This window comes from Ceratotherium simum, chromosome 9 (assembly GCF_057802395.1).
Source record: "Ceratotherium simum simum isolate JZ-2026a chromosome 9, ASM5780239v1, whole genome shotgun sequence".
Lineage (NCBI taxonomy): Eukaryota > Metazoa > Chordata > Mammalia > Perissodactyla > Rhinocerotidae > Ceratotherium > Ceratotherium simum.
The window spans coordinates 73,868,656-73,893,954 of record NC_141908.1 but is presented as its reverse complement, the minus strand read 5'-3'; the positions used below and the strand labels follow the sequence as shown (position 1 = coordinate 73,893,954).

The 25,299-nt window shown below is 40.8% G+C and overlaps 2 protein-coding genes across 2 annotated transcripts; one reads left to right on the top strand and one right to left on the bottom strand.

The window, feature by feature from the left end:
- Positions 1–8,338: 8,338 nt before the first annotated feature.
- On the bottom strand, positions 8,339–10,380 carry HSPE1 (heat shock protein family E (Hsp10) member 1). Its single transcript, XM_004426765.3, has 4 exons — positions 10,216–10,380; positions 9,423–9,587; positions 8,594–8,683; positions 8,339–8,512 (listed from the first exon to the last, which is right to left on the bottom strand). Exons 1-4 carry the CDS (start codon positions 10,216–10,218, stop codon positions 8,462–8,464), a joined length of 309 nt encoding a protein of 102 aa, XP_004426822.1. The 5' UTR covers positions 10,219–10,380; the 3' UTR covers positions 8,339–8,461.
- Positions 10,381–10,759: 379 nt separating this feature from the next.
- HSPD1 (heat shock protein family D (Hsp60) member 1) lies at positions 10,760–23,121 on the top strand. The gene is made up of 12 exons (XM_087435546.1): positions 10,760–10,863; positions 11,807–11,982; positions 13,556–13,808; positions 15,284–15,366; positions 15,954–16,049; positions 16,464–16,557; positions 17,428–17,596; positions 20,249–20,348; positions 20,923–21,168; positions 21,512–21,686; positions 22,216–22,394; positions 22,497–23,121. Exons 2-12 carry the CDS (start codon positions 11,809–11,811, stop codon positions 22,647–22,649), a joined length of 1,722 nt encoding a protein of 573 aa, XP_087291672.1. The 5' UTR covers positions 10,760–10,863; positions 11,807–11,808; the 3' UTR covers positions 22,650–23,121.
- The last annotated feature ends 2,178 nt before the right edge of the window (positions 23,122–25,299 follow it).

Genomic DNA, 25,299 nt, shown 5'->3' with positions numbered 1-25,299 from the left:
GGCTTAGTGGTTAAGTGCACGCGCTCTGCTGCTAGCAGCCCGGGTTCGGATCCCGGGCGCGCACTGACACACCGCTTCTCCGGCCATGCTGAGGCCGCATCCCACATACAGCAACTAGAAGGATGTGCAGCTGTGACATACAACTATCTACTGGGGCTTTAGGGGGAAAAAATAAATAAATTAAAAAAAAAACTCATTTAAAAAAGTAAATATTCCTGGAAGTCTCTTAAACCTTTAGAAGAAAATATTTTATAAATCCAAAATATCACAAGTAATTTCAAAAATATCTATCCAGTATGAAATTCTCTTTGGGGAATTTTAAAATCCAAGTAAAATAGTGAATGCCCATCATGTAAGGCACTGGGCACGTGCTGAGAAACATGAATATGACATATTAGCTCCTTTCCTCAAAGAGCTTAAAAATGAGAAAGGGGGATATGTAGGTTACTACACTACAAAGCAAAGTGTCTGAAATGTTGAAGCAGCCCCTGTTGGTTACCTACTTGCTATCCATTCCCTTTCACTCATGTTCTTTGCAGACAGACTTTGATCTGGTATCCGTCTTTTCCTATATGACCAGGGAAAGGTAAATCATCTCTACCTGAAGGATAAATTCCAATTGGCCTAAGCCAATATTTAAAGGGTAAGTGCGTGACTCCATTTTAGCCTAAAAAGATATGAAAGGATATCTGATGGAGCTCTTTGGGGAAAAGTTTTCTTGCTCTTGAGGAGATACCAAAAGAGATGGTACCTTTCTTCTGCCTGAACATTGCCAAGTCTGGGACTGCATCAACAATCTTGGCTTGAAGGAAGCCAACCTAAGGGCAGAGCTGACATAATGAATGATCCATGAAGTAGTTGAAATGAGCCTTAAAGTTTGGGTAGCATTTATATGTGGAGATGCAGGAGATTTTGTTCCAGGCCAAGCAAAGGGGAGCATAGTAGTTGAATAAATTAGTGCCTGTATATGGTTTTATATATTTTCAACATATTATTTGAAAATTATTTTCTCTTTATGAAAGTTGTTGTAAACAAAATTTTTTGGATTTATAGAGTTCAAACTTAGACAACTTTGATCACAGCTAAATGAGATACTAAATTCCCATGGCACTTCATTTTTCTCTCTAGAATTCTAGAATATTTGACCAAATTGGTGACTGTGGTAGCCAGCTGCCAAGATGGCCCCCAATGATTATTATGTCCTGGCATTTACACCTTTGTATGCTACTCTCTCAAATTGAATGGGGCTGACCTGTATAACCAATCGGATACTGAGAGAATGATGTTGTGTGACTTCTGATGTTAGGTCATAGAAGACATTATGGTTTCTGCTTTGCTCTCTTAGCTCACCTGCCCTGGGTGAGAAAGCTGCCATGTGTGAGGACACTCAAGCAGCCTTATGAAGGGTCCAGGTGGTGAGGAACTGAGGCTCTCACCGAAAGCAAGCTTCAACTTGCCAGGATATGAGTGAACCATCTTAAAAGTATAACTTCCAGCCCCAGTCAAGCCTTCGGATGATGGCCACCTCATGAAACACCCCCAAACTATGACCAACCAAATAAGCTGCTCCCAAATTTCTGACCTACAGATGCTGTGTGAGATGTTTATTGTTGTTTTAAGCCACTAAGTTTGTGGTGATTTGTTATGCAGCAATAGATAACTAATACAGTATTTCCTCAACTTTCAGGAAGGGAAGATGTGATCAGAAGAGACAAGTCACAACAGACTATTATCATTTTCTCTTTTCAGTAGGGCACCTAATGTCCCTCATGAAGTTAGCAGCATTTTCTATCTTTATTTTATTTATTTACTTATGTAATTAATTGATTATATTTTTTTGGCTGAGGAAGATTCACCCTGAGCTAACATCTGCTCCTAATCTTCCTCTTTTTTGTATGTGAGCTGCCACCACAGCATGGCCACTGACAGACAAGAGGTGTAGGTCCACACTTGGGAACTGAATCCAGGCCACTGAAGTGCAGTGTGCCAGACTTAACCACTAGGCCACTGGGGCTGGCCCTCCTTTTTCTTGACACTAATCTTTAAAATTATGCTATAACTTAGTTGTTTACTTTGGCCTCCCCCATCTTACTCATCCCTATATCTCCAGTGCTTAGAACACAATGCCTGGCACATATTCAAAAAAATGAATGACTTAAAAATACTAGAAGAGGGCCAGCCCCGTGGCTTAGCGGTTGAGTGCATGCACTCTGCTACTGGCCCCCCGGTTCGGATCCCGGACGCGCACTGACGCACCGCTTCTCCGGCCATGCTGAGGCTGTGTCCCACATACAGCAACTAGAAGGATGTGCAGCTATGACATACAACTATCTACTGGGACTTTGGGGGGAAAATAAATAAATAAATAAAAATTAAAAAAAAAAATTCTAGAACAAACTGGCCTTTTTGAACTGACACTCAAGCCAGATAAGTAAGTACCCACTGTTTTTTCCCAGTCAGGTCTCCAGGCTAAATGAGACTGAAACAGCATTTTGCAAGACTTGGGCAAAGTTTTAACATGTCTTTTTTGTGTGTGTGAGGAAGATCACCCCTGAGCTAACATCTGCCAATCCTCCTCTTTCTGCTGAGGAAGACTGGCCCTGGGCTAACATCCATGACCATCCTCCTTCACTTTATATGGGACGCCGCCACAGCATGGCTTGACAAGCAGTGCATTGGTGCGCGCCCGGGATCCGGGCCGTGAACCCCGGGGCCGCCGCAGCTGAGCGCACGCACTTAACCGCTTGCACCACCGGGCCGGCCCCTAAGTTTTAACATGTCTTAAAGAACTAGGCTTAATCTGTAAGAGGGAAGGGAAGTTAGATCCATTCCTTATCTCTTATAATAGGAAAATCTCCAGATAAAGCCAAGATTGAAATATTAAAAAAAAAAAACTATAAAAATACCTAAAGAAACCAAGGACGGACCTTTAAGAATTGGAGTAGAGGGCTGGCCCTGTGGCTTAGCGGTCAAGTGCACGCGCTCCGCTGCTGGCGGCCTGGGTTGGGATCCCGGGCGCGCACCAACGCATCGCTTCTCCGGCCATACTGAGGCCACGTCCCACATACAGCAACTAGAAGGATGTGCAACTATGACATACAACTATTGGGGCTTTGGGGGGGAAAAAAAAAGGAGGAGGATTGGCAATAGATGTTAGCTCAGAGCCGGTCTTCCTCAGCAAAAAAACAGGAGGATTAGCATGGATGTTAGCTCAGGGCTGATCTTCCTCACAAAAAAAAAAAAAAAAAAAAAGAATTGGAGAAGAGTTTTCAGGGTTTGGCATAATACCCAGAAGCCATAATGAAAAACATTTATTAATTCAATTACACCAAAATGACTTACTGCAAGTTCAAAGCATAAACAAAATCAAAGCCAAAATGACAAACTGCAGGAAAAAACTTATCACAAAGAACCAATTTCCCTAATAAATAAAGATGTCACACAAATGGCCAATCACCCAGTAGAAAAAGGAGCAGCAGATATTAACAGTCAATAGGAACAGTCAGTTAACAGTAAAGAAAATAGAGATGGTTCTTAAACACGTAAGATGTTCACCCTCATTCATGATTAAATTATCAGATTTGCAAAACAAAAACTTTATAACATCCTGTACTATTGAGGGTGGGAAGAAATCAGCAGTCTCATACATTGCTGGTAGGACTGTTGATAGAACTTCTATGAAGGGCAACTGGGAGATAAATATATATGTGTGTTTGTGCACATATGATTAAAATCCACATACCCTTTGACATAGCAACTAAATGTCTAGGATTTTATCTCACAGATATGCTTCTCCACATTTGCAAAATAATTTATGCAAAAATTTTATTCATTACAGAAGTGTTTCTAATAGCATAAGATTAGAACTTAAATATCCATCAATGGGCAATGCTTAAATAAATTATAGTTCATCCATATTATGGAACATTATACAGCTATAAAGAGAATGAAAAGTTCTTTATGTACTTTATAGATTAATTCCAGAGAGAAAGTGTTACTATGAAAAAAGCAAGGTGCCAAATGGTGTGTACAGAATGTTATTTTATTTTTTTAAAGGAAAAATGAATGTTATTTACATAAAATTCATATGTATACACACACGCACATACATACACATGCACACAAATATGTATGTATACATAAAACATCGCTGCAAGGAAGCATATAAACTGGAACACTGCTTGCCTCCAGGGATGGAACTGTGTGGCTGGGGCACAGGGATGGGAAGGACTCTTTTCAGTGTATATTTTTTATCTTTTCAGTGTATATCCTTTTGAATTTTTAACTACACACGTTATCTATTTTTTTTTTTTTTAAGATTTTATTTATTTTTTCCCCCCAAAGCCCCAGTAGACAGTTGTATGTCACAGCTGCACATCCCTCCAGTTGCTGTATGTGGGACTCGGCCCCAGGATGAACGGAGAAGTGGTGCCTCGGTGCGCACCCGGGATCCGAACCCGGGCCACCAGCATCGGAGCGCGTGCACTTAACCACCAAGCCACGGGGCCAGCCCTCACGTTATCTATTTTTAAATAAAATTAAAGTTTAAGAAAAAAACAACAGGCTTGACTCAAAATGTTACTGGACATCTAGTGCCCTCCATTTACAGTTAATTCTTAAGAGGGGTTAGGTGATTTGCCAAATGTCACAAAACTAGCATGTAAGCAACATGGGATCAGAGCCTAGGTTTGATTGGGCTCTCTCAGGTTGCTTAAGTGTAAAATATTCAAATACCCTTCACATAGATAAATCAAAAGTTCAAAACTCCATTTTGGTGTGGGTGCAGTGAAAACAGCAATTAACTTGCTGGAAGAAGCATGACTTGGTATCACTCTGGGGAGCAACCTGGAAGTCTCCTTACTGAAAAGCTTAAACATGCTCACAGCCAGGTAAGCACATTGTTCAGAGCAGAGGGAAGACTTCTTATCAGGTATCAAGCTTAAATATAAAAATTTATATTTATATTGAAAACAATATGGGAATAGAGAAATCAATGAAATAGATTATAAAACCCAGGAATAGACGTATTTAAAAATTTAACATATGATAAAAGTGACATCTCAAATTTCAGGGAAGGGGAGTGGTGGTGGGGAAGAATGGATAATCAAATCAAGTTGACCCAACAAGCTAATCATTGGCTAAAAAAAAACAATCAGACACATACACCATACACTAAAATAAAGTATGGAGCAATTAATTACTTAAATGTCAAAAGAAAAATGTACTTGAAGATTTGACTAGCTATGAAAAAAAACTGCACATTAAATTAGGACACAAATGTCACAAGTTAGTACCTCTAATATATAAATGATCCACGTTGGTGGGAATGCAAAATGGTGCGGCCACTATGGAAGACAGTATGGAGGTTCCTCAAAAAATTAAAAATAGAACCACCATAGTGCTATCCAGCAATCCCACTTCTGGGTATTTATCCAAAAGACTTGAAATCTGAATCTCAAAAAGATATTACATGCATGTGTTAATTGCAGCACTATTCACAATAGCCAAGATATGGAAACAACCTAAATGTCCATCTACCAGATGAATGGATAAAGAAAATGCAGTATAAATACAATGGAATATTATTCAGCCTTAAAAAAGAAGGAAATACTGCAATGTGACAACATGGATGAACCTTGAGAACATTATGCTATGTAAAATAAGCCAATCATAGAAGGACAAATACTGTGATTCCACTTATATGAGATATCTAAAATAGTCAAACTCACAGAAGCAGTAAGTAGAATGGTGGTTGCCAGGGTCTATGGAGACGGGGAAATGGGCAGTTGCTAATCAATGGGCATAAAGTTTCAGTTAAGATGAAAAACTTCTCGAGATCTACTGTACAACATTGTGCCTACAGTTAACAATACTCTATTGTACACTTTAAAATCTTTTAAGAGGGTAGATCTCATGCTAAGTTTCTTGCCAAAACGAAAGGAAAATAAAAACAAATCTTATTGCCAATTTTTAAAATAAGAACTTTTTGTAAAGCATACACTTCCTGAAACAATACAAAGAAAAAATCATAATGTTAACAAGGATAATACTTGTACAACAGAATAGCTCCCTGGTAATTTTATTCTCAATTTCCCCAATTTTTTGTGTAGAATAGTGGAAGGCCGAGTTGGAAGTCAGACAAACCTGAGTTCAATGAAAACTCATGACTTGTAATTTGTCACCTTGAACAAATTACCTTTCTGTCCATCTTTCAGTTATGAGGCAAGTAATATTACCTCACAGGATTGCTATGACTACATAGATTTAAGCAAGATTACATGTTAAGTGCTTAGAACACTGCCTGCCAAGCACTCAAAAATGGTATCAGGCTGGCCCCATGGCCTAGTGATTAACGTCGGCACACTCTGCTTTGGTGGCCAGGGTTTGGTTCCCGGGCATGGACCTACAACCAATGGTCAGCAGCCATGTTGTGGTGGCAACCCACGTACAAAATAGAGGAAGTTTGGCAACAGATGTTAGCTCAGGGTGAATCTTCCTCAGGAAAAAAAAATTAAGTACCATGAAAATTTGTATTTTCATGAAAAATAGAATTTTACCTATTTTACTTTGCTCCATTATCTTTGTTGAACAAAAGGTAAATGACAACATACTGTTCTGAAACGTGGTTCCCCACCCAATGCCCTTATTTTTGACCCCAACCTCTCACCTCAAAACTTTTCCCTATTAATTCCGAATATAATCTCACGAAATCTAAAATTATTTCTTTAGCAATTCTGCCAGATAAGCATCACACAACTACTTCTGTGGTACAAAAAAAAATTCTCCCATCCTTCTGATTTTAGTAGGTTATGAATCTCAACTCATTTGCTTGGGTCTTCAGAACAGAATCAGGGAATAATGAGAAAGCCATGGCTTTTGGACTAGATTCCTAACTCTGCAATTTACCAGCCACATGGCCTTCAACCAGTGGCTTCATCTCTTCTGAGTCAGTCTCCTCATTGGTGAAACAGATGGAAATCTGTGCTTACAAGGTTATGACGTGCAAATCTAGCTGTGCTGGTACACAGGAGGAAACTGATGACCCACTTGGTTGTGTAAACAGAGCGTTTCATCATAATTCTTGTATCTAAATATGACAAAAATCAAGCTTTAGTATACCAAATGGGACTCACATACACATAAATGTTAAGTACACATACATACCACTTTACCCATGGGGACATGATCAAAAGATGAGACCATTATTCCATGCCATTTACAACTTCATTTAGAATTCCACAACTTTTAAAAGACGTGATCACAGACTAATTATAAGAAACTAAAACTAGAAAAAAAATGTGACTGCCAAGACAGAAATAGCTGGTAGCTGATGTAGTTGAGTTTAGGGGTTAGTAATTAACTCTGATGTAGGATTGTCTGGGTTCAAATCTTAACTCTCCTGAGCTGCTATAGCTAAATCAAGCTATTTACCCAGTTCTGTTACTGTGTCCTATTAAATCCAGTGAACTGTATACTAGATACCTAATTGCCAGACATCGTATGTACCAAACCCCCCCATACCACAAAGGTTCCTTTATCATCACATTTGAAATAATGTGTATCAAGTGCTTAGTATTCTGACAAACTAGCAGAGGCCATAAAGGATTAAGTTTTCAACAGCAGTATCCAAGGTGGATGGCCCATATCCAAATCCTGCTTTGCTACTTCCTACTGTGAGACCTTGGTTATTACCCTCTTTGCGCCACACCTTTATCAGCAAGATGAGAATGACAGTATCTAGCTCATAGGGCTGATGAAAGATTAAACCAATTGATACATGCAAAGTACCTACAGCAGTAGTCAATACAGGAAAATGCTTCCGAAGGGTTAGCTATAATTACTAGCATACACTGCCTACCCTGGCATACAGAAGGCACTCAGCCAATGTTATCTAGTATACCTTGCCTTGGATTTTTTGCCAATTATGTAGTAATATTAAGTTTTAAAAACTGGAAATATTCATTAAGTTTTTGTAAATATAAAGCATAAGAAACAAGACATATAAGACACTAGATTCCATAAATGAAGAACTTCAATATGTTTGTTATAAGTTAGAATGTTGCTACTTGACTTTACTTTCTTAAAATATGAGTGTAAATTGATGGCTTTGTACCAGCATCAAATATCTATGTAATAAAGCTAAATTCAAAGTGAAAATTGGAAACCTTGTTACCCAGAATTCTCTGGAGAAATTACTTGAAAAAAGAAAAAAAGCATAAAGTAGAGAACTCTAAAACCATCTTAAATCACTAAAAGATTAACCATTCATTTATATATTTTTATTTGGAAATGTTTATATCAGTACAGTGAAACTAAATTTTAGAGACACTGGATGTCATTAGTTTGGATATCATTAGTTTATTATAAAAGAGAGACATGGAAATTATTTACATGATGAAAGATTTCAGTACTTCAATGGAATGGGCAGCTTCACGTGATGCCATTTCAATAGTGATTCATTTCAGTCTACATACTTGCCAAGAATGTCACCATCTCTAAATAAGAAATAATCCTGCAAATAAAGAAACCACTAGTTAAGAAAACTAATACCAAATATGTAACTTCTGAAAAAAAAACCATTACGTTTACACACCTTGTCGTCTAGAACTACTTTGGTGCCTCCATACTCTGGGAGAAGAACTTTATCTCCCACTTTCACACTAACTGGTTGAATCTCTCCACCCTTAAAAAAATAAGAATGTTTATTAGTAGAGACATCTAATTTACCAAATATTTACACCTAACTTTCATTAATCAAATATGCTCACTCAAATCAAATGTTAAAAAAGAACTTGGTGGCCAAGTGATATAATCTATACAATTGTAGTTCTTCACTCAAAACTTATCATTGTAGAGTCACACTTTGAAATGAGGCACACACAGTGGCTTAAACTAAAACCTGATTTCACTGTAAAAGTTCAAGGAGTTATACTGGGAAAACCAACTTAAACTAGCTTTTAAATTGTTAAATATTAACATAACCCATCGACTAAGTGAAATAAACAAGTTTTAAAAACCGTATACATAACGGTCTGTATAACTTCCTTCAATACACAAACACTTAACAGGAGTTTTCTGAATTCGGAACACACGCTTTTTTTTCCATTCAATTTCCTTTGCTCCCAAGTATAGACTTGGGGAGGAGACTGAAGCAGAGTGTCCACTCTTCAAAGCCTTCCTATTCCTAACTCCAGAATTCCTTGCTAGAACTTTCTTAGAGGCATGGACAATGCAATTAACATATTTGACTCTAAGGGCATTTACTATGTATTCTGGTTGACACTTTTATAAGTCTGAAATGTAACCAGTTAATTAGAGAATGACCTTGAAGATAACACAAGCTATGTAAAAGCCTATTTTTAATAATAACCAATGATTACTTTTTTCCTCCACATAATAGTTCCATTTTAGCCCCCATTTACCTTTCCTTTAGAGCCCGATCCAACAGCCACTACTGTTGCTTGCAATACTTTTCCTTGAGATTTTTCTGGAAGCATAATGCCTCCTTTGGTTACAGTTTCGGCTGCACTCCTTTCAACCAATACTCGGTCAAAGAGGGGAAGAAACTTTCTAAATGCCTGTCCTGCCTGTAGAGAAAGAAATGTCGGATAACACAAAAACAACATGTAATTATATTCTAAACAGGCAACACCACTGTAAGCCTTCTGTATCACAGGCCACGTGTGGCTTTCAAAGATCATGCCCAAACTCAGATTATTCACCCAGGAAACCCACTTGAAGGTTCTGCTCTGTAGCCCGAGTTTAATTTCCCATTTCCCATGTGTGTTAGGGGTCCTTGCTGCTCCTCTGGTCAGCAGCCAGACCACCTTTAAGGGCAACCTTAGTTTATTCCAAGGTCAAATACTATCCTTCCTCAGGTTTTTCTGGGAATTTTCAGCAAACACTGCAGTCAATCCCTACGCCCGGGGCCATGCTTTCTCCGACATATTACACACCCCCCAGCACCCTGCAACAGCAGCAGGCCGGCCGCCGCGCGCGTCGGGGTTCCCGGTCCACAGGCCTGCAGCACGCGCGCGCGCAAAGAGCCCTCGGCGCGGGGAAGGGGCGGAGGGGCCTCGCCTCTCCAAGGTCCCGGCGGGCGCCGCTCACTGGGTGACCCCCACCCCTCCGGCTAGGCCCAAGAGAACCGTCCGGACTCCCCGTGCGCCTCAGGCCGACCCGAGACCGCCAGCCCCCCGCTCACGGCGGCCTCACCATGACTCCGGCCGCCGCAGCCCACACTCCGCTCTAGCGCCGCCGTCGCAAGCAGAGACCCGTAGTCCGACCCTCGGGACACGTGAACGTGGGACAAGGCACCCGGCGCGCAGGCGCGCTCGCCCCCGGCCCCCGCCCCTCCCCGCGCGAGGGGGCGGCCGCAGCAGCGCGCGCCGCGATTCGCCGCGAGGGCCCTGCGCAGGCCCCTGACGCGAGGACCGGGAGGCGGAAGGAAAGAGGAGCCCTTTCTAGGCTTTTCTAGGCCCCCCGCCGAGGTGAAAGTACTAGCCCTCCGCCCTCCTCCCGGATGTGACGCGGTTTAACCCTTAACCCGCAGGGAGCGCGGCGCCCCCAGAAAGTTCTGGAACCCAGCGCAGCCCGGGAACCAGCATACGCCGGCCGGAGAGGGCGGAGTCCGCGGGCCTGGCCCGGCGCTGGTAGGGAGGGGCGGGCTGGCCCGCGGCGCATGCAGATTGCCGGGCCGGCCGCCGGCGAGGGCGGGAGCCGCCTGCGCGCGCGGCGCGGCGGGGCGGGGGAGTGGCGGAGGGAGGGGACACGGGCTCATTGCCGTGTGCGCCCTGCACTCTGTCCCTCACTCGCCGCCGACGGCCTGCCTCGCCTTCCGCACGCCGCGCCGCCGCCCCGCAGGTACGCGGCCGCTCCGCGCCGCCGCGCCCAGGGCCTCGGGCCCCCGAGCCGGCCTCCCCTCGCTGCAGTCCTGCCTGAAGTGGGCGGCGGGGGAGAGCCAGGGCCTCCTCCGGCGCCGCAGGCCCGGGCCCCTTGGCCAGGCCTGGCGGGTCCATGCGCGAGCCCATCACGTGCCGCGTGGAGCCCTCGCCCCGGCAGGGCGCAGGAGGGAGGGCTTGCCCGGGAGTGCGTGTGGAATCGGGGGAGTGCTCTCGTGGGCCCTCCCATGCAACCCACTCCTGGACTGCAGGACCCCGGGGAGGGTGGTCTCACCCGCGTGGGAACCGCATTTGGCCCCGCGGACCGCTGGGGTCCGGCACTTCGACCCTGACCTTGCTCGGGGCGTCCTGATGGAAGGACACTTGGGGTCGCGCCGAGTGGGCCAGGCCGCAGCCCCCTGCATCGCGGCCTTGCGGGCTGCTCTGATACAGTAGCCCCGAGAGGATACATGAAGGCACATTTCACTAAGCGGAATTTTACGCCGTCAGGCATATTTGTACTCTCCTGGTCACTAGGGTTTATAACCTGCCCGTCTACTGCAGGCTTGGTTTTTTAGGGGCGCGTGTGGAGTGGGTTTGCTCTGAAGGCCGTTTTAGCAGTGAAAGATTAACTCCTTTTCAGCGGCAGGGGTAGGTGGCCATGGGGACGAAGAGGGACCTGCTTTGTGCTAGTGCTCTAGGTCAGGCGTGGGGGCGGCCTCTTCAGGCTTGTCCTGGTACCTGGTGTTCTGCAGCTGTGGCGCTTTCCGTGGCCCGGGTGTGGTGGCCACCCGGCCACCAGTAAGAGGTCAGACCAGCTCACGTCTAACACTTTTTATTCTGTTGCACAGGTGTCATTTTTGTGCTGTAACGCACCACTGGGAGTGCCACTATTGTACTGATGGTCTGCTTCTTTTCCCACCCAGAAATGCTTCGATTACCTGCAGTCCTTCGCCAGATTAGGCCAGTGTCCAAATCACTGGCTCCTCATCTCACTCGGGCTTATGCCAAAGATGTAAAATTTGGTGCAGATGCCCGAGCTTTAATGCTTCAGGGTGTTGACCTTTTAGCCGATGCTGTAGCCGTTACTATGGGGCCAAAGGTAACTGTTGTTATTTTGTTATACTTTATAATATTGTTAATTAAGGAATAATATTTTACTGATGAGAAGTCACGCTGAACTGTTGAACAGTATTTTAGTATCCGTTTTTGAGAAAAACCAGTTTACATATGAGAGTTCTAAATAATTGGTTAGTTTTTTTCTGTTTTTTTTTGCTTAGATATAATGGTCTTAAACTGCTCCTGCCAAATTTTCGAAACTTTCTTTTTTACAATGTGTGATGTAATCGAGTGGTAACTAACTCATAGCTCAAGGTGGATTCTTAAACTCAGTGTAGAATTAATCTTGCTTGCCTGCTTGAGTTACATTTTGGATTCTTTCCCAGTAGTTAATACCAAGCATAGAAGGAAGACTGTAAGTACGTCCCATAATACCTAAAGTATGTGCTTTTAGGTGCTAGTTTTACCTAGTGTTTTTCTCTTGTCTGTTCTGTTCCGAAGCACATTTAAAATTCTAAGTCTCATTTAACGTTAAGAGATTGGTGAGCGAGGGGTAATAATTTGAGGAGGCTTTTGAAGGTGGTGCACAGTTGAAGACAGTTCAAATATCAAAGTAATCCAAACTGTATAGATTACAGCATTTGCATGCCTCAGAGGTAGCAGCTGTGGTTCAAATCCAAAAGCTGCCAATACTGTTTGCACCATGTTTGAGATTTAATGTTGAACGGTCCTGGAAGAGTGCACTGTACTTACCTTGCTGTTAATAGTTTATCTTTTTTTTTTCTTTATTTTTTACCCCCCAAAACCCCAGTAGATAGTTGTATGTCATAGCTGCACATTCTTCTAGTTGCTGTATGTGGGACACGGCCTCAGCATGGCCGGAGAGGCGGTGCGTCGGTGCGCGCCCAGGATCCGAACCCGGGCCGCCAGCAGTGGAGCGCACGCACTTAACCGCTAAGCCACGCGGCCGGCCCGCTGTTAGTAATTTAGTAACTAAATTTTAGACTTTAAAAGTAAGTTTTCACATTACTTTCAAAGATAGCAGGCACAGGACAAAATTTAAGTATAAATGATGTGAAGACTATTCTGGAATTTAATTATAATCTACCAGATTGGTATTGGTTTATCTCATGTTCTTGTTGTTTTCTAAGAGGACACCTTTTAGTCTCTAGGATTTTTAGCTCCCATGATACCTCATTCAAAGTTATGCAATTGGCAACAGAGAGGTAATTTTGCCTGTAAGAACATTGATGAATTTGCCCTTGAAATTCATGCTGCTGATTTGATAAGATGACAACTTGCACTGAGGCTTTCGAGTGATTGCCCCATTACAGTCACGTGCCATTTAACAAGTGGGATATGTTCTGAGAAATTGTTGGGCGATTTTGTCATTCTGCGAACATCATAGAGTTCTTAACACAAACTTAGGTAGTATAGCCTACTACACACCCAGGCTGTATGAAACTAATCTTATGAGACCAGTGTCATATATGCAGTCCGTTGTTGACCAAAACGTCGTTATATGGCATGTGGCTATAAAAACTGCTTGTTCTGTTTTAAGCTAAGTAGTACTTAGAGTGCGAGTCTGTTCCATTTTTTTTCCTCTGCAATTATAGGGAAGAACAGTGATTATTGAACAGAGTTGGGGAAGTCCCAAAGTAACCAAAGATGGTGTGACCGTTGCAAAGTCCATTGACTTAAAAGATAAATATAAAAATATTGGCGCTAAACTTGTTCAAGATGTGGCCAATAACACAAATGAAGAGGCTGGGGATGGCACCACTACTGCTACTGTTCTGGCACGCTCTATTGCCAAGGAAGGCTTCGAGAAGATTAGCAAAGGTGCTAATCCAGTGGAAATCAGGAGAGGTAGGAATGTCTCCTCATTGTCACCACAGTGTTTTGAACTATTAAGTTATACTAGAAAATTGATTCTTATTTCTCCTCTCTCCTAAAAAATCTTACCCTGGGTTTTCCTTCAGCAAATAGTGATTGAATGCTTGGCTTTGTGCTTTGGGCACTGTGGTTGCTGTTAAGGAGGGAAGTGTGATTAAGACATACCCTGTCTTCTGTCCATCCCGTGTGTCCCCTCCTCTGAAAGCCAACAGTTTATTGGAAGATACACGTGTACTATGTACCTTGAAAATAGTAAACTTGTGGGGATTAGAGCAGAGAGGGGTTATACACCTTTGATGTTTTACTTTATTTAGAAAGTAGGGACTGAACAGGAAACTAAGTCACCCAGGATGTCAGAAAGTTTTTTGTTCTTTTTAGCAGCTTTTTCTTACCTCTTAACAGTACATACCGTGTTATTAATCTGCATTTTATTATTGCTTGTTTTGGTGAGCTACAGACCACAATTTAAAGATCTTCTCAACGTGAGGTTCATGTTGATATAGACTCATCTTGTCATTGTCATTTATTAGCTGTGTACTAAAACTTGGTTTTCCTATCTTGAAAATGGAATTAACTGTATATTTCTTGGGTATGTTATCTTCCAAACTAGGAGACTTGAGAGTAAAGGGGGTGCTATTAATAATTTTGTCAGAATTGGCATTCCAGGGCATAGCGGCATAGCACCATCCCATCCATTTCAATGTTTGAGGTCCAAATGAATGTGTTCCGTTAAAAGGAGTTAGACTGTAAATCACTAACAAATATTAACTGAGGTTGTTAAGATTACTTCCCAAAGAAAGTCATTGTTACTCCACACCTTGTTTTGGATTTTTTCTTGAAGTAACATTTCTAAAAATAAAGAAGAGCAGAGCTAGCTCTAGCCCCAGTTGAACAAAATGGGGTTCTCCTAAATCCATGTTGGGGTGCTGTTGGCTGTCGAAACAAAAATATTTTGTTAGTTCATAATTACATAATAAATGTGGAAATTTCGGATAACTAAAACCTGGATAGCTACAAGAAATTTCTTATCCTTGAGAATTATACTTCCTGTTGAAAGTAAGGAACTGGAATTCCTTTTGGTTGTTTTTTGTGTCATTCAATTGAGGGGAGAATTGTTGGGTCACCCTATTGGAAATAAGCAGCATGATTGGATTGGGAGTGACTTACACAGAATGAGTTGAATGGTGAGATTCTTGAAGTTGTACATCTAGGTTTTTTTTTTTGTTAGTCCAGTTTTCAAAATAATTTTGGCATTGTGGGACTTCCTTTATTTATCAAAGTTCCTGTTTCAGTGCATGCCATCCAACTCCATGTGATGAGGAAAAGTACTGACACAAAAACAGTGTGTAGGCTGTTAAGGCTTTAAAACAGCTAACATGAATCAAAGTTTTACTTGACATGGAGCCGTGAGGGAATATGCATTGTAATGGCATTTATTTTTGACCCAGGTGTGATGTTGGCTGTTGATGCTGTAATTGCTGAACTTAAAAAGCAGTCTAAACCTGTGACAACCCCTGAAGAAATTGCTCAGGTGAGGATTTTTCATAATATTTTGTGATAAAGTTAAAAAAAAAAATAACATGATTTTATTTCATAATCACATACCAGTGTCAGAACAACAATTCTACCCAATCACCAACATTGGAGGCATTTTTCTTACTGCTAAAACATTTGAAAATAATGCAGTGACCATAATTTGAGTCTTAGTGGGCTGTCATTTTAGTTCTAAAATTGCTGTTAAACTCTCTTGTATGTTTGGAAAATGTTCTTCAGCCGTTTGTCAAAGGTGCATGATTTTTGTCATGTTGTAATATTACCGTGCTTGGCAAGGGAAAAAAAATAATGGGGTTGGCTCCCCCTTTTTTTGCTGTTTTTGTTTAAGAGAATAATTGCATGTTTATTTCATATCTTTCAAAAATGTAGCCAAATAATGAGTCGAAAAAGAATTGAAAACAGAACCAATATTTTGTTAGAACTGTTATACCATGAAGTCTCCTCCTCTCTCCCCCCGCCCCCCATGGATGTATCAATCTGCAAGTTGCTAGGAAAGGGGAGGGGAGTTGATCGAAGACACTAGCCTTAACTTTTTAATTTGGAAGAGTAACTTGATTATTTCAGGTTGCTACGATTTCTGCAAATGGAGACAAAGAAATTGGCAACATCATTTCTGATGCAATGAAAAAGGTTGGAAGAAAAGGCGTCATCACAGTAAAGGCAAGTGTGTTTTTAATGATAGCTTGAAATGAGGTGTCTGATCAAAACTGAGTTTTCCAAATACAAAAAATTGATCTGTGTGTTTCAAAAAGTATATTCTATTTCATTCCTTCGTGTGTAACATCAGCATCTGTATAAAAGAGTGCTTACTGTGTTTTGTATGAATTATTAGCCTTTGCTGTCAGGAATGAATCCATCCTAACTTAAATGATACTGTCTTCTAGCTGTAAAAATTAATTCAGATATGTATTCTTGAAATTTTTGCAAAAGTGGAGTTGGATGCCCTGGGGCATTTGCCTGCTGCTTCCTAGATCCCTTATGACCAGTGGAGTCTATTTATTAATCTGGTCTATATTTACAATTTTTGTGTTCTTTTAATGAAATTCATACAACTAATTCTTTGACTTTTCATAGGATGGAAAAACACTGAATGATGAATTAGAAATTATTGAAGGCATGAAGTTTGATCGAGGTTATATTTCTCCATACTTTATTAATACATCAAAAGGTAAGAGCAAGTCAACCGAAATTTTTTTGTGTGTGTGTGAGGACGATCAGCTCTGAGCTAACATCCATTGCCAGTCCTCCTCCTTTTTTTCCCCCAGAGCCCCAGCAGATAGTTGCATGTCATAGTTGCACATCCTTCTAGTTGCTCTATGTGGGATGCGGCCTCAGCATGGCCGGAGAAGCGGATCCGAACCCCGGCTGCCAGTAGCGGAGCGCATGCACTTAACCTCTAAGCCACGGGGCCGGCCCCGAAGTATTTTTTAAAATATAGTTTGCTGTGTGTCAAACTTGTAGGCATTAGTTGATGTTTGTCATACCTCTAAAAAAAATAAATTCAGGGGCTGGCCCCGTGGCTTAGCGGTTAAGTGTGTGCATTCCGCTACTGGTGGCCTGGGTTCAGATCCCAGGCACGCACCGATGCACTGCCTGTCTGGCCATGCTGAGGTGGCGTCCCACATACAGCAACTAGAAGGATGTGCAACTATAACATACAACTATCCACTGGGGCTCTGGGGGAAAAAAGGAGGAGGATTGGCAATAGATGTTAGCTCAGAGCTGGTCATCCTCAGCAAAAAGAGGAGGATTGGCACAGATGTAAGCTCAGGGCTGATCTTGCTCACAAAAAAAAAAAAGAAAGAAATGCAACTCTATTTTAAAAAAAAATTAAAAAATAATAAATTCATAGGTTCTAAGAGTTAATGTATATGAGAAGTGAAAGAGGAAAAACATCAGTCTCTTTTAAAACTCATCAGTCACTTTTAAAACTTACTGGAACTTTGGTTTATAGCTTTTTTACTTAAATAAATTACAGTGATTTTCAGAATATTGTTAATGTTCTGAAGTTGGTTTGAAATGTTCTTTGTTTTTACAGGTCAGAAATGTGAATTCCAAGATGCCTATGTTCTATTGAGCGAAAAGAAAATTTCTAGTGTCCAGTCCATTGTACCTGCTCTTGAAATTGCCAATGCTCACCGTAAGCCCTTGGTCATAATTGCTGAAGATGTTGACGGAGAAGCTCTGAGTACGCTCGTTTTGAATAGGTAATAGGCAGTGGTATTTGGTTTACATTTCTAGATGAAAGGCAATTATTCCTATTGATGTTTATCCACATCAAACCACTTATGTTTGTATCTAGAGTTGTGCTGTGTAATATAGGTGTGCTTCATGAACCCTTAGTCCAGTTATAGGGGTTCTGTCTTTTTGAATGGGGCCCCAAAGTCCTTAATATTTTGTGCAACTTTCTCATAAGATAGTCCGCTATTTTCACAGTTACAGTTTTGCATGGGAAGAGATAAGTAAAAAACTACCATACTAAAAACCTCAGATCTAAGTGTATTTAGCAGTCAGTATTTTACATAATCTGTTAAAAAAAAAATTAATTAACGAATAGTTCTGAAACAAATTGGCACTCAACCTAAAATAAGTTGAGGTCTCTTTGCTAAATTTTTTTTAAACTATAGTTTAATGTATTACTTTTGACTTTAAGACAGGTAATGTTAATGCTGTAAACAGAATCTTAGGACATTATTAAAACATGAATTTTTCCTAATCTTAGAATTGAGGTATATCAGAAGTGAGATTTTACAATTTTATTAAAATGAAAACGCACAAATGAGATAGCAGGTGTGTATTAAAGATTGTGTACTTTGACCTGACCCAAAAGCTCTAAGTAAGTTTACTTATCTTGGATTATTTGTTAGCTTGGATTTGCTTTTTGAGTTATGAAAAGTCTTAGAGATTGTGGGATTTGAAGCCAAAAAAAAAAACAGTAGGCCTACAGAGTTTTCATTGACCCATGTTCCTGGTAGTTGTAAAGTTGGATGTCTGATTTACTTGACATATCATCAGAGCCTATTCCTCTCATTTTTATTTGGCTCCTTAAAAGAGACCAGTTCTGTCTTGAAGATTGTATATTCCTTCCATTTCACAATCGGGTCTCAAGTGGATGTTTCTTTGATTGTATATTCCAGGTATTCATTACCTGACAGAATTGCAGGTGAGCTTAACGCTGTTATCAGCAATATTTACATTTATAAAGGAATTGAATTAAAAACACTGCTTGCTCAAACATAACTTTAATAGCAAGTTAATCTAATACTAAATGGAGCCCATGGGATAGGGGTAAACAAACATTAGATGATCCTCAAATTTAATGTTTAGTAATTATTCTGATTTTCAGTCTATGAAATAGTTATCACTGGGGCCACCCTAGAGGCGCAAGCGGTTAAGTGCGTACACTCAGCTGCGGCGGTCCCGGGGTTCGCTGGTTTGGATCCCAGGCACACACCGACGCACCGCTTGACAAGCCATGCTGTGGTGGCATCCCATATAAAGTGGAGAAAGATTGGCACGGATGTTAGCCCAGGGCCAGTCTTCCTCACCAAAAAAAAAAAGAAAGAAAAAAGGGATTGGCAGATGTTAGCACAGGGCTGATCTTCCTCACAAAAAAAAATAGTTATCACTAAATATAAAATAGTTATACTGTTATCACTGTGTATTTAGCTTACACGCTTTCTGCTTATATTAACATTTTTGCTCCTGGGTCTAGTTGTTCAACTAGAATGTAAGGTTAGCAGTTTATTAAGAAGGTAATTAGATATTGGCAAATATGGATGAATGGAAAATTGCTCTTTCCTGTCTTAATTTGATCAAAAGTTGCTAGGAAGCAAATTTTTTTGTTTTTTGGGTTTTTTTTTTGTGTGTGTGTGTGAGGAAGATCAGCCCTGAGCTAACATCCAATGCCAATCTTCCTCTTTTTCGCTGAGGAAGATTGGCCGTGGGGTAACATCTATGCCTATCTTCCTCTACTTTTTTTTTTATATGGGACACCACCACAGCGTGGCTTGACAAGCGGTGCGTCAGTGCGTGCCCGGGATCCGAACCTGCGAACCCTGGGCTGCCGAAGCGGAGTGCATGTACTTAACGGCTGTGCCACTGGGCTGGCCTGGAAGCAAATTTTTTAAACTAGTTTCCGAAGTAACCTTAGTACAATAATCTTACCTTATCTGTGGTTTTGCTTTCTGAGGTTTTAGTTACCCAATGTCTCAAAGTATTTAATGGAAAATTCTAGAAATAATTCATAAGTTTTAAATGGCGTGCCATTCTGAGTAGCATGATGAAATCCCTCACTGTTCTGCTCCATCCCACCTGGGACATGAATCATCCCTTTGTATAGCTTATCCATGCTGTATACGCTACCCACCCGTTAGTCACTTAGTAACTATTCCAGTTAACAGATCAGTATTGCAGTGCTTGTGTTCACGTAACCCTTATTTCACTTAATAATAGCCCCAGAGTGTAAGAGTGGTGATGCCGGCAATTTGGATATGCCAAAGAGAAGCTGTAAGGTGCTTCCTTTAAGTGAAAAGGTGAAAGTTAGTGACTTAATAAGAAAAGAAAAAAATCATATGCTTAGGTTGCTAAGATATAAGGTAAGAATGAATCTTCTATCCATGAAATTGTGAAGAAAGAAAAAGAAATTTGTGCCAGTTTTGCTGTTGCACCTCAAATATATATGTATAGGAAAAAACAGTATATACTGGGTTCAGTACTATCTGCAGTTTCAGGCATCCACTGGGGGTCTTGGAATGTATCCCCTGTGGATAACGGGGGCACTACTATAGTCAAACTTGAGAAGAACTAGACAGGCATTTTTGTTGAATTTAAATCTTATTAATAACTGTTCTTAACAGGCTAAAAGTTGGTCTTCAGGTTGTAGCAGTCAAAGCTCCAGGTTTTGGTGACAATAGAAAGAACCAGCTTAAAGACATGGCTATTGCTACTGGTGGTGCAGTAAGTAAAATAAATGTGATATTGGTTTACTGAATGTTATTTATATTTCTAGGTCTAAAATTTATAGGGAGAATTTATATTTTTCACAATCAGATACTACCTTCTGAACTGTTGACTTAATCTGTGTTTCTATTGGATGTTTGGGAAGTGGAGGCTGGATTAAATAGTGCTCAAGTCCCTTTCTTCTCTAACTTGGCATGAGTCTGGCCCAGGAATGGGTTTATTGACTAATCTGTTTTCAAGAACGTAGTAGAAAAGACATAGGACTTAAGAGTTTAGGCCTAGAATCTAGTCCTGGTTCCACCAGAAGTGTGAACTTGGATGAGTTTTCTGAGTTTACACTTTTCTAAAATAAAGTTAGTTTAGGATTTAGTGAGAAGTTGGAAATGCAGTGAAAGACTATATTCAAGTCTTATCTGGACTAGCAATGGTCTTGAAATCTCACATTCCAAAGAAAGATAGTAGTACAAGATGTTTCTCTCATCAGAACACCTCCATGATATATTATTAATAAACTTTTAATGATGAGAAAACTGTAAACTGTAATTGGTTCATTTTTTTACTGTTTTTGTAGGTGTTTGGAGAAGAAGGATTGACTCTAAATATTGAAGATGTTCAGCCTCATGACTTAGGAAAAGTTGGAGAGGTCATTGTGACCAAAGATGATGCCATGCTCTTGAAAGGAAAAGGTGACAAGGCTCAAATTGAAAAACGTATTCAAGAAATCATTGAGCAGTTAGATATCACAACTAGTGAATATGAAAAGGAAAAACTGAATGAACGTCTGGCAAAACTCTCGGATGGAGTAGCTGTGCTGAAGGTGAGATTCGTTGTAAATAAGCTTCCTGCGTTCTGATCCCAAGAATGATTTTGTTTCTGTGGTATTCCCACTAGTGCCACGTAACCAAAATGTTTAGGGAATTAACTTCCTCTTGGAGATATTTATTATATAAAATTTCTGTACTGAAATATTCCTTCGTTAAAACCAGAATTGAATTTCTGTGGGAGAGTTGCTCTGGAAAAAGATGTTTTGTTAATGATGATCAGTATGGAGTCTGACTTGTATAAGTAAACAGGTGCCTAGGTGCTTTTTTAATGACTCTTGGTAGTCAGCATCTTCAATGGGAGAAGTTCACACTAACTTGAATTCTTTTAATTTTTAGGTTGGTGGGACAAGTGATGTTGAAGTGAATGAAAAGAAAGACAGAGTTACAGATGCCCTCAATGCTACGCGAGCTGCTGTTGAAGAAGGCATTGTTCTGGGAGGGGGTTGTGCCTTGCTTCGGTGCATTCCAGCCTTGGACTCAATAACTCCAGCTAATGAAGATCAAAAAATTGGTAAAAAGTTACCTTACAAATGAATTTATTTGCAGCCTGATTTTAGTCTTTCTGTTGTCAGAATAATACTGTTGCCCACCAAATAGAAAACAAATCTCAAAGCAATTTCTAGAATAACAAATACACTAGTGCTGATGTTAGACAAATGAAAGATGCAGCACATCTTTCAGGGGGATTTGACCTCTGTTATCTCTCAATTGGAATTTTTCTATCAATACTCTCACAAGTAGAATTGTGTTGTAATATTTATAGAAGAAATTAATTTCCAGGGCTGGCCCGGTGGTGTAGCGGTTAAGTGCGCGTGCTCCACTGTGGTGGCCTGGGGTTCGGATCCCGGGCGCACACCGACACACTGCTTGTCAAGCCATGCTGTGGTGGCATCCCACATAAAGTGGAGGAAGATGGGCCCAGATGTTAGCCCAGGGCCAGTTTTCCTCAGCAAAAAGAGGAGGATTGGCAGATGTTAGCTCAGGGCTGATCTTCACAGACACACAAAAAGAAATTAATTTCCTAAAGTTTTTCTTTATAGGTATAGAAATTATTAAAAGGACACTAAAAATTCCTGCAATGACCATCGCTAAGAATGCAGGTGTTGAAGGATCATTGATAGTTGAGAAGATTATGCAGAGTTCCTCAGAAATTGGTTATGATGCTATGCTTGGAGATTTTGTGAACATGGTGGACAAAGGAATCATTGACCCAACTAAGGTAAATAGTTGACCACTTTCTAAAGATTCTTTCAAGAACTCATTAAGTCTTGTTCAGTTTTTTACTAAGGAAATGTAATATTTTATCAAACTTTTTCCCTAGGTTGTAAGAACTGCTTTATTGGATGCTGCTGGAGTGGCCTCTCTGTTAACCACAGCTGAAGTTGTAGTCACAGAAATTCCTAAAGAAGAGAAGGACCCTGGAATGGGCGGAATGGGTGGAATGGGAGGTGGTATGGGAGGTGGCATGTTCTAAGTCATAGAATAGTGCTTTACCATTGTTAATGAACTGTGAGAGGAAGCTGAAGGCAGTGCTCCTCACCTATAACTTCAGAGAAGTCAGTTGAAGGAAATGACTAAAGGAAAGGCTGGCTGATGTGTAAGAAAATCACAATAACCATGTTACTGGTTTCAGTTGACAACATAATGGTTTACTGCTGTCATTGTCCATGCCTACAGATAATTTATTTTGTATTTTTAAATAAGACATTTGTACATTCCTGATGATTGAGTGCAAGAGCCATGTACCAGTGTACTGCTTTCAACTTAAAAATCACTGAGGCATTTTTACTACTATTCTGTTAAAATCAGGATTTTAGTGCTTGCCATCACCAGATGAGAAGTTAAGAAGCAGCCTTTCTGTGGAAAGTAAGAATAATTGTGTACAAAGTAGAGAAATACCCAATTATGTGACAACCTTTGTGTAATAAAAATTTGTTTAAAGTTAATTGTGTCAGCCTTTCCATGATGTAGAAGATAGGAGAAATGAAAGCCAATTGAAGAGGAGGGGTAGGGTTTTGCACAAGTGTGTAAAACATTCCACCTATAGTATTCTCGTGTTTCTCTTTGCTGCAGACTGGATTACATTATTACATTAAAAGGTAACAACTCTGAACCTATGGAAACAATGTTGTCTTGAGATCTGGTCATAAAGGAAAGGGCAACTTGTCATTTCTTGGAGGGGATGTGGTTATTGCTCCAAAGCTTCAGCGTAACAGATCATCTGTGGGTTCCTGCTAGGTACCCACAGGTGAGGAGGGCAGAGTTTATAGCGTGAGTGTACTTAAGTGGAAGAGAGAGGTGGGCCATTCAAGCATAATGGTTAGTGGGGAAGGGCATCCAAATTTGAAAGGCACAGGCCAGTGTCTTCACCTTTATTAAGAACTTAAAAGGAAACAGGTTTCTGGCTCAGTGCTCTTGGTCTTTGTTAGATAATATAGTATGGAAATGTGGCTTCCTTTTAAAACAGTAGCTGGGTGTGTGTAGTCGGGGGCAGATACTGATTTGCAAGATGTAATGTTGCTTTCTAGATTAACTACGTTATAAATTGAAGGCACAAGATCTCGTGTAACAACATCTAAGTCTTTACTTTCACCTGCACCTAGGACCTAGTCTATCTTGGAGCTGTAGAATCTGGATCTACTCTAAGTGGGAAGGAACTCCAGTCTCCTCAGTTTGGCTCTGGGGCTGCTGCTTCGAGGTCTGGTGTAAGCTAGGCATTGAGGCAAATGTTCTTGCTGTCTTTACCTTGTATATGTAGGTTGGACAGAAATAGAGGGAAAAATCAAGTCTATCACAGATCAAAAGCCAGTCAGTTGAAATCCTGCGCCTAGAAATACCTTTATTTGGTTGAGTTAGAAACAGAATGACAACAGATTAAAGGGGACTGACTAAAAAGGCGTTGTAAGTGAACAAAACTTTCCCAGAATGCAGAAGTGGCAAAGGCAAACTAGCTAATAATATCACGGGTTGGAGGAAAAGAGAAACCTTAGGGAAAGGGTTTAGATAGCTTATATCTTAAAGGCCAAACTAGGTGATTAGAAACAAGTAATGAGAAACACCTGTAAAAGCTTTCTAGTTGCTACTAGATCAGAGAGAATGGAGCCTAAAGAGATTAACAGAGGAGAGGAAAAGTTACTAAGTGTTATGTGCTGGACACTGGACTAAGTACTTGCATTGTTTTAACTCTCAGAACAATCTTGGATTAGGGACTAATTAAATTTACCGCTACAGCTATGTAAACTGATGTTCTGTGAAAGGTTAAATAACTTACTTACACAAAGTCTCATAAGTAATAAATGGTAGACCCCAGATTTGAACCAAGCTTTGATTGAAGAGCTGGAACGCTTACACCAAAGAACAAGCCTGGAATAAACCCCTAAGCCAGGATCTAGGCAATTGTGAGAAACCTGAAAGCTACAGCCAGAGAGATGAAAAGATAGATGATTGGGAAATTGCCTTTTCCTTTTCTTGAATGGAACAACTACATGAGATGACTGCAGTTTTGGAGACTCCAGAGAGGAGCAGGGGTATCAAGGAACAAGAAGGTTCCTTCAGACATTGGTCAAGATTAAAGATGCCAGTGACTGTAGATGAGGAAGCAGGAATGGTAGATCTCTGAGGAAATAATCTGAGGATCTTCATGGAAACCCTTTGGGAAACCACACAAAATGTAATGCCCAGGCCCCAATCAGATGTTGGACTGAAAAATGGAAAAAGGTTGACAGGATGGAATTGCTTTACTGTGAAAGCAAGCAGGATTTATTTGAACAGTACAGACCCATGGAGGGCCTTTTCAAGACAAAATTTGCAGGAGTGTGTTAGAACAAATGTATGAGCCTGAAAGAAAAAAAGGGCATGGAGAAGGGGACGCAAACACTGATCCAATATTTAGCTCTAACCGTGGAATTGAACTTTTAAAAATGCAGCTGGATGTGCTTAAAGAATGGACAGAGGACTGGCTAAGGAAAAAGGAATGCCACTGTAAAGTCAGATCCTGCTATTTCAGGAAAAGAGAAAGTGGAATGTTTTTACTGCAACCCAGGTCGCCCCAGCTAGGCTCAGGTCATGGAGAACCTCAAACCTGAAAAGCAAGGTTTGGGGCACATGGCTAGGGGTATCCCCCT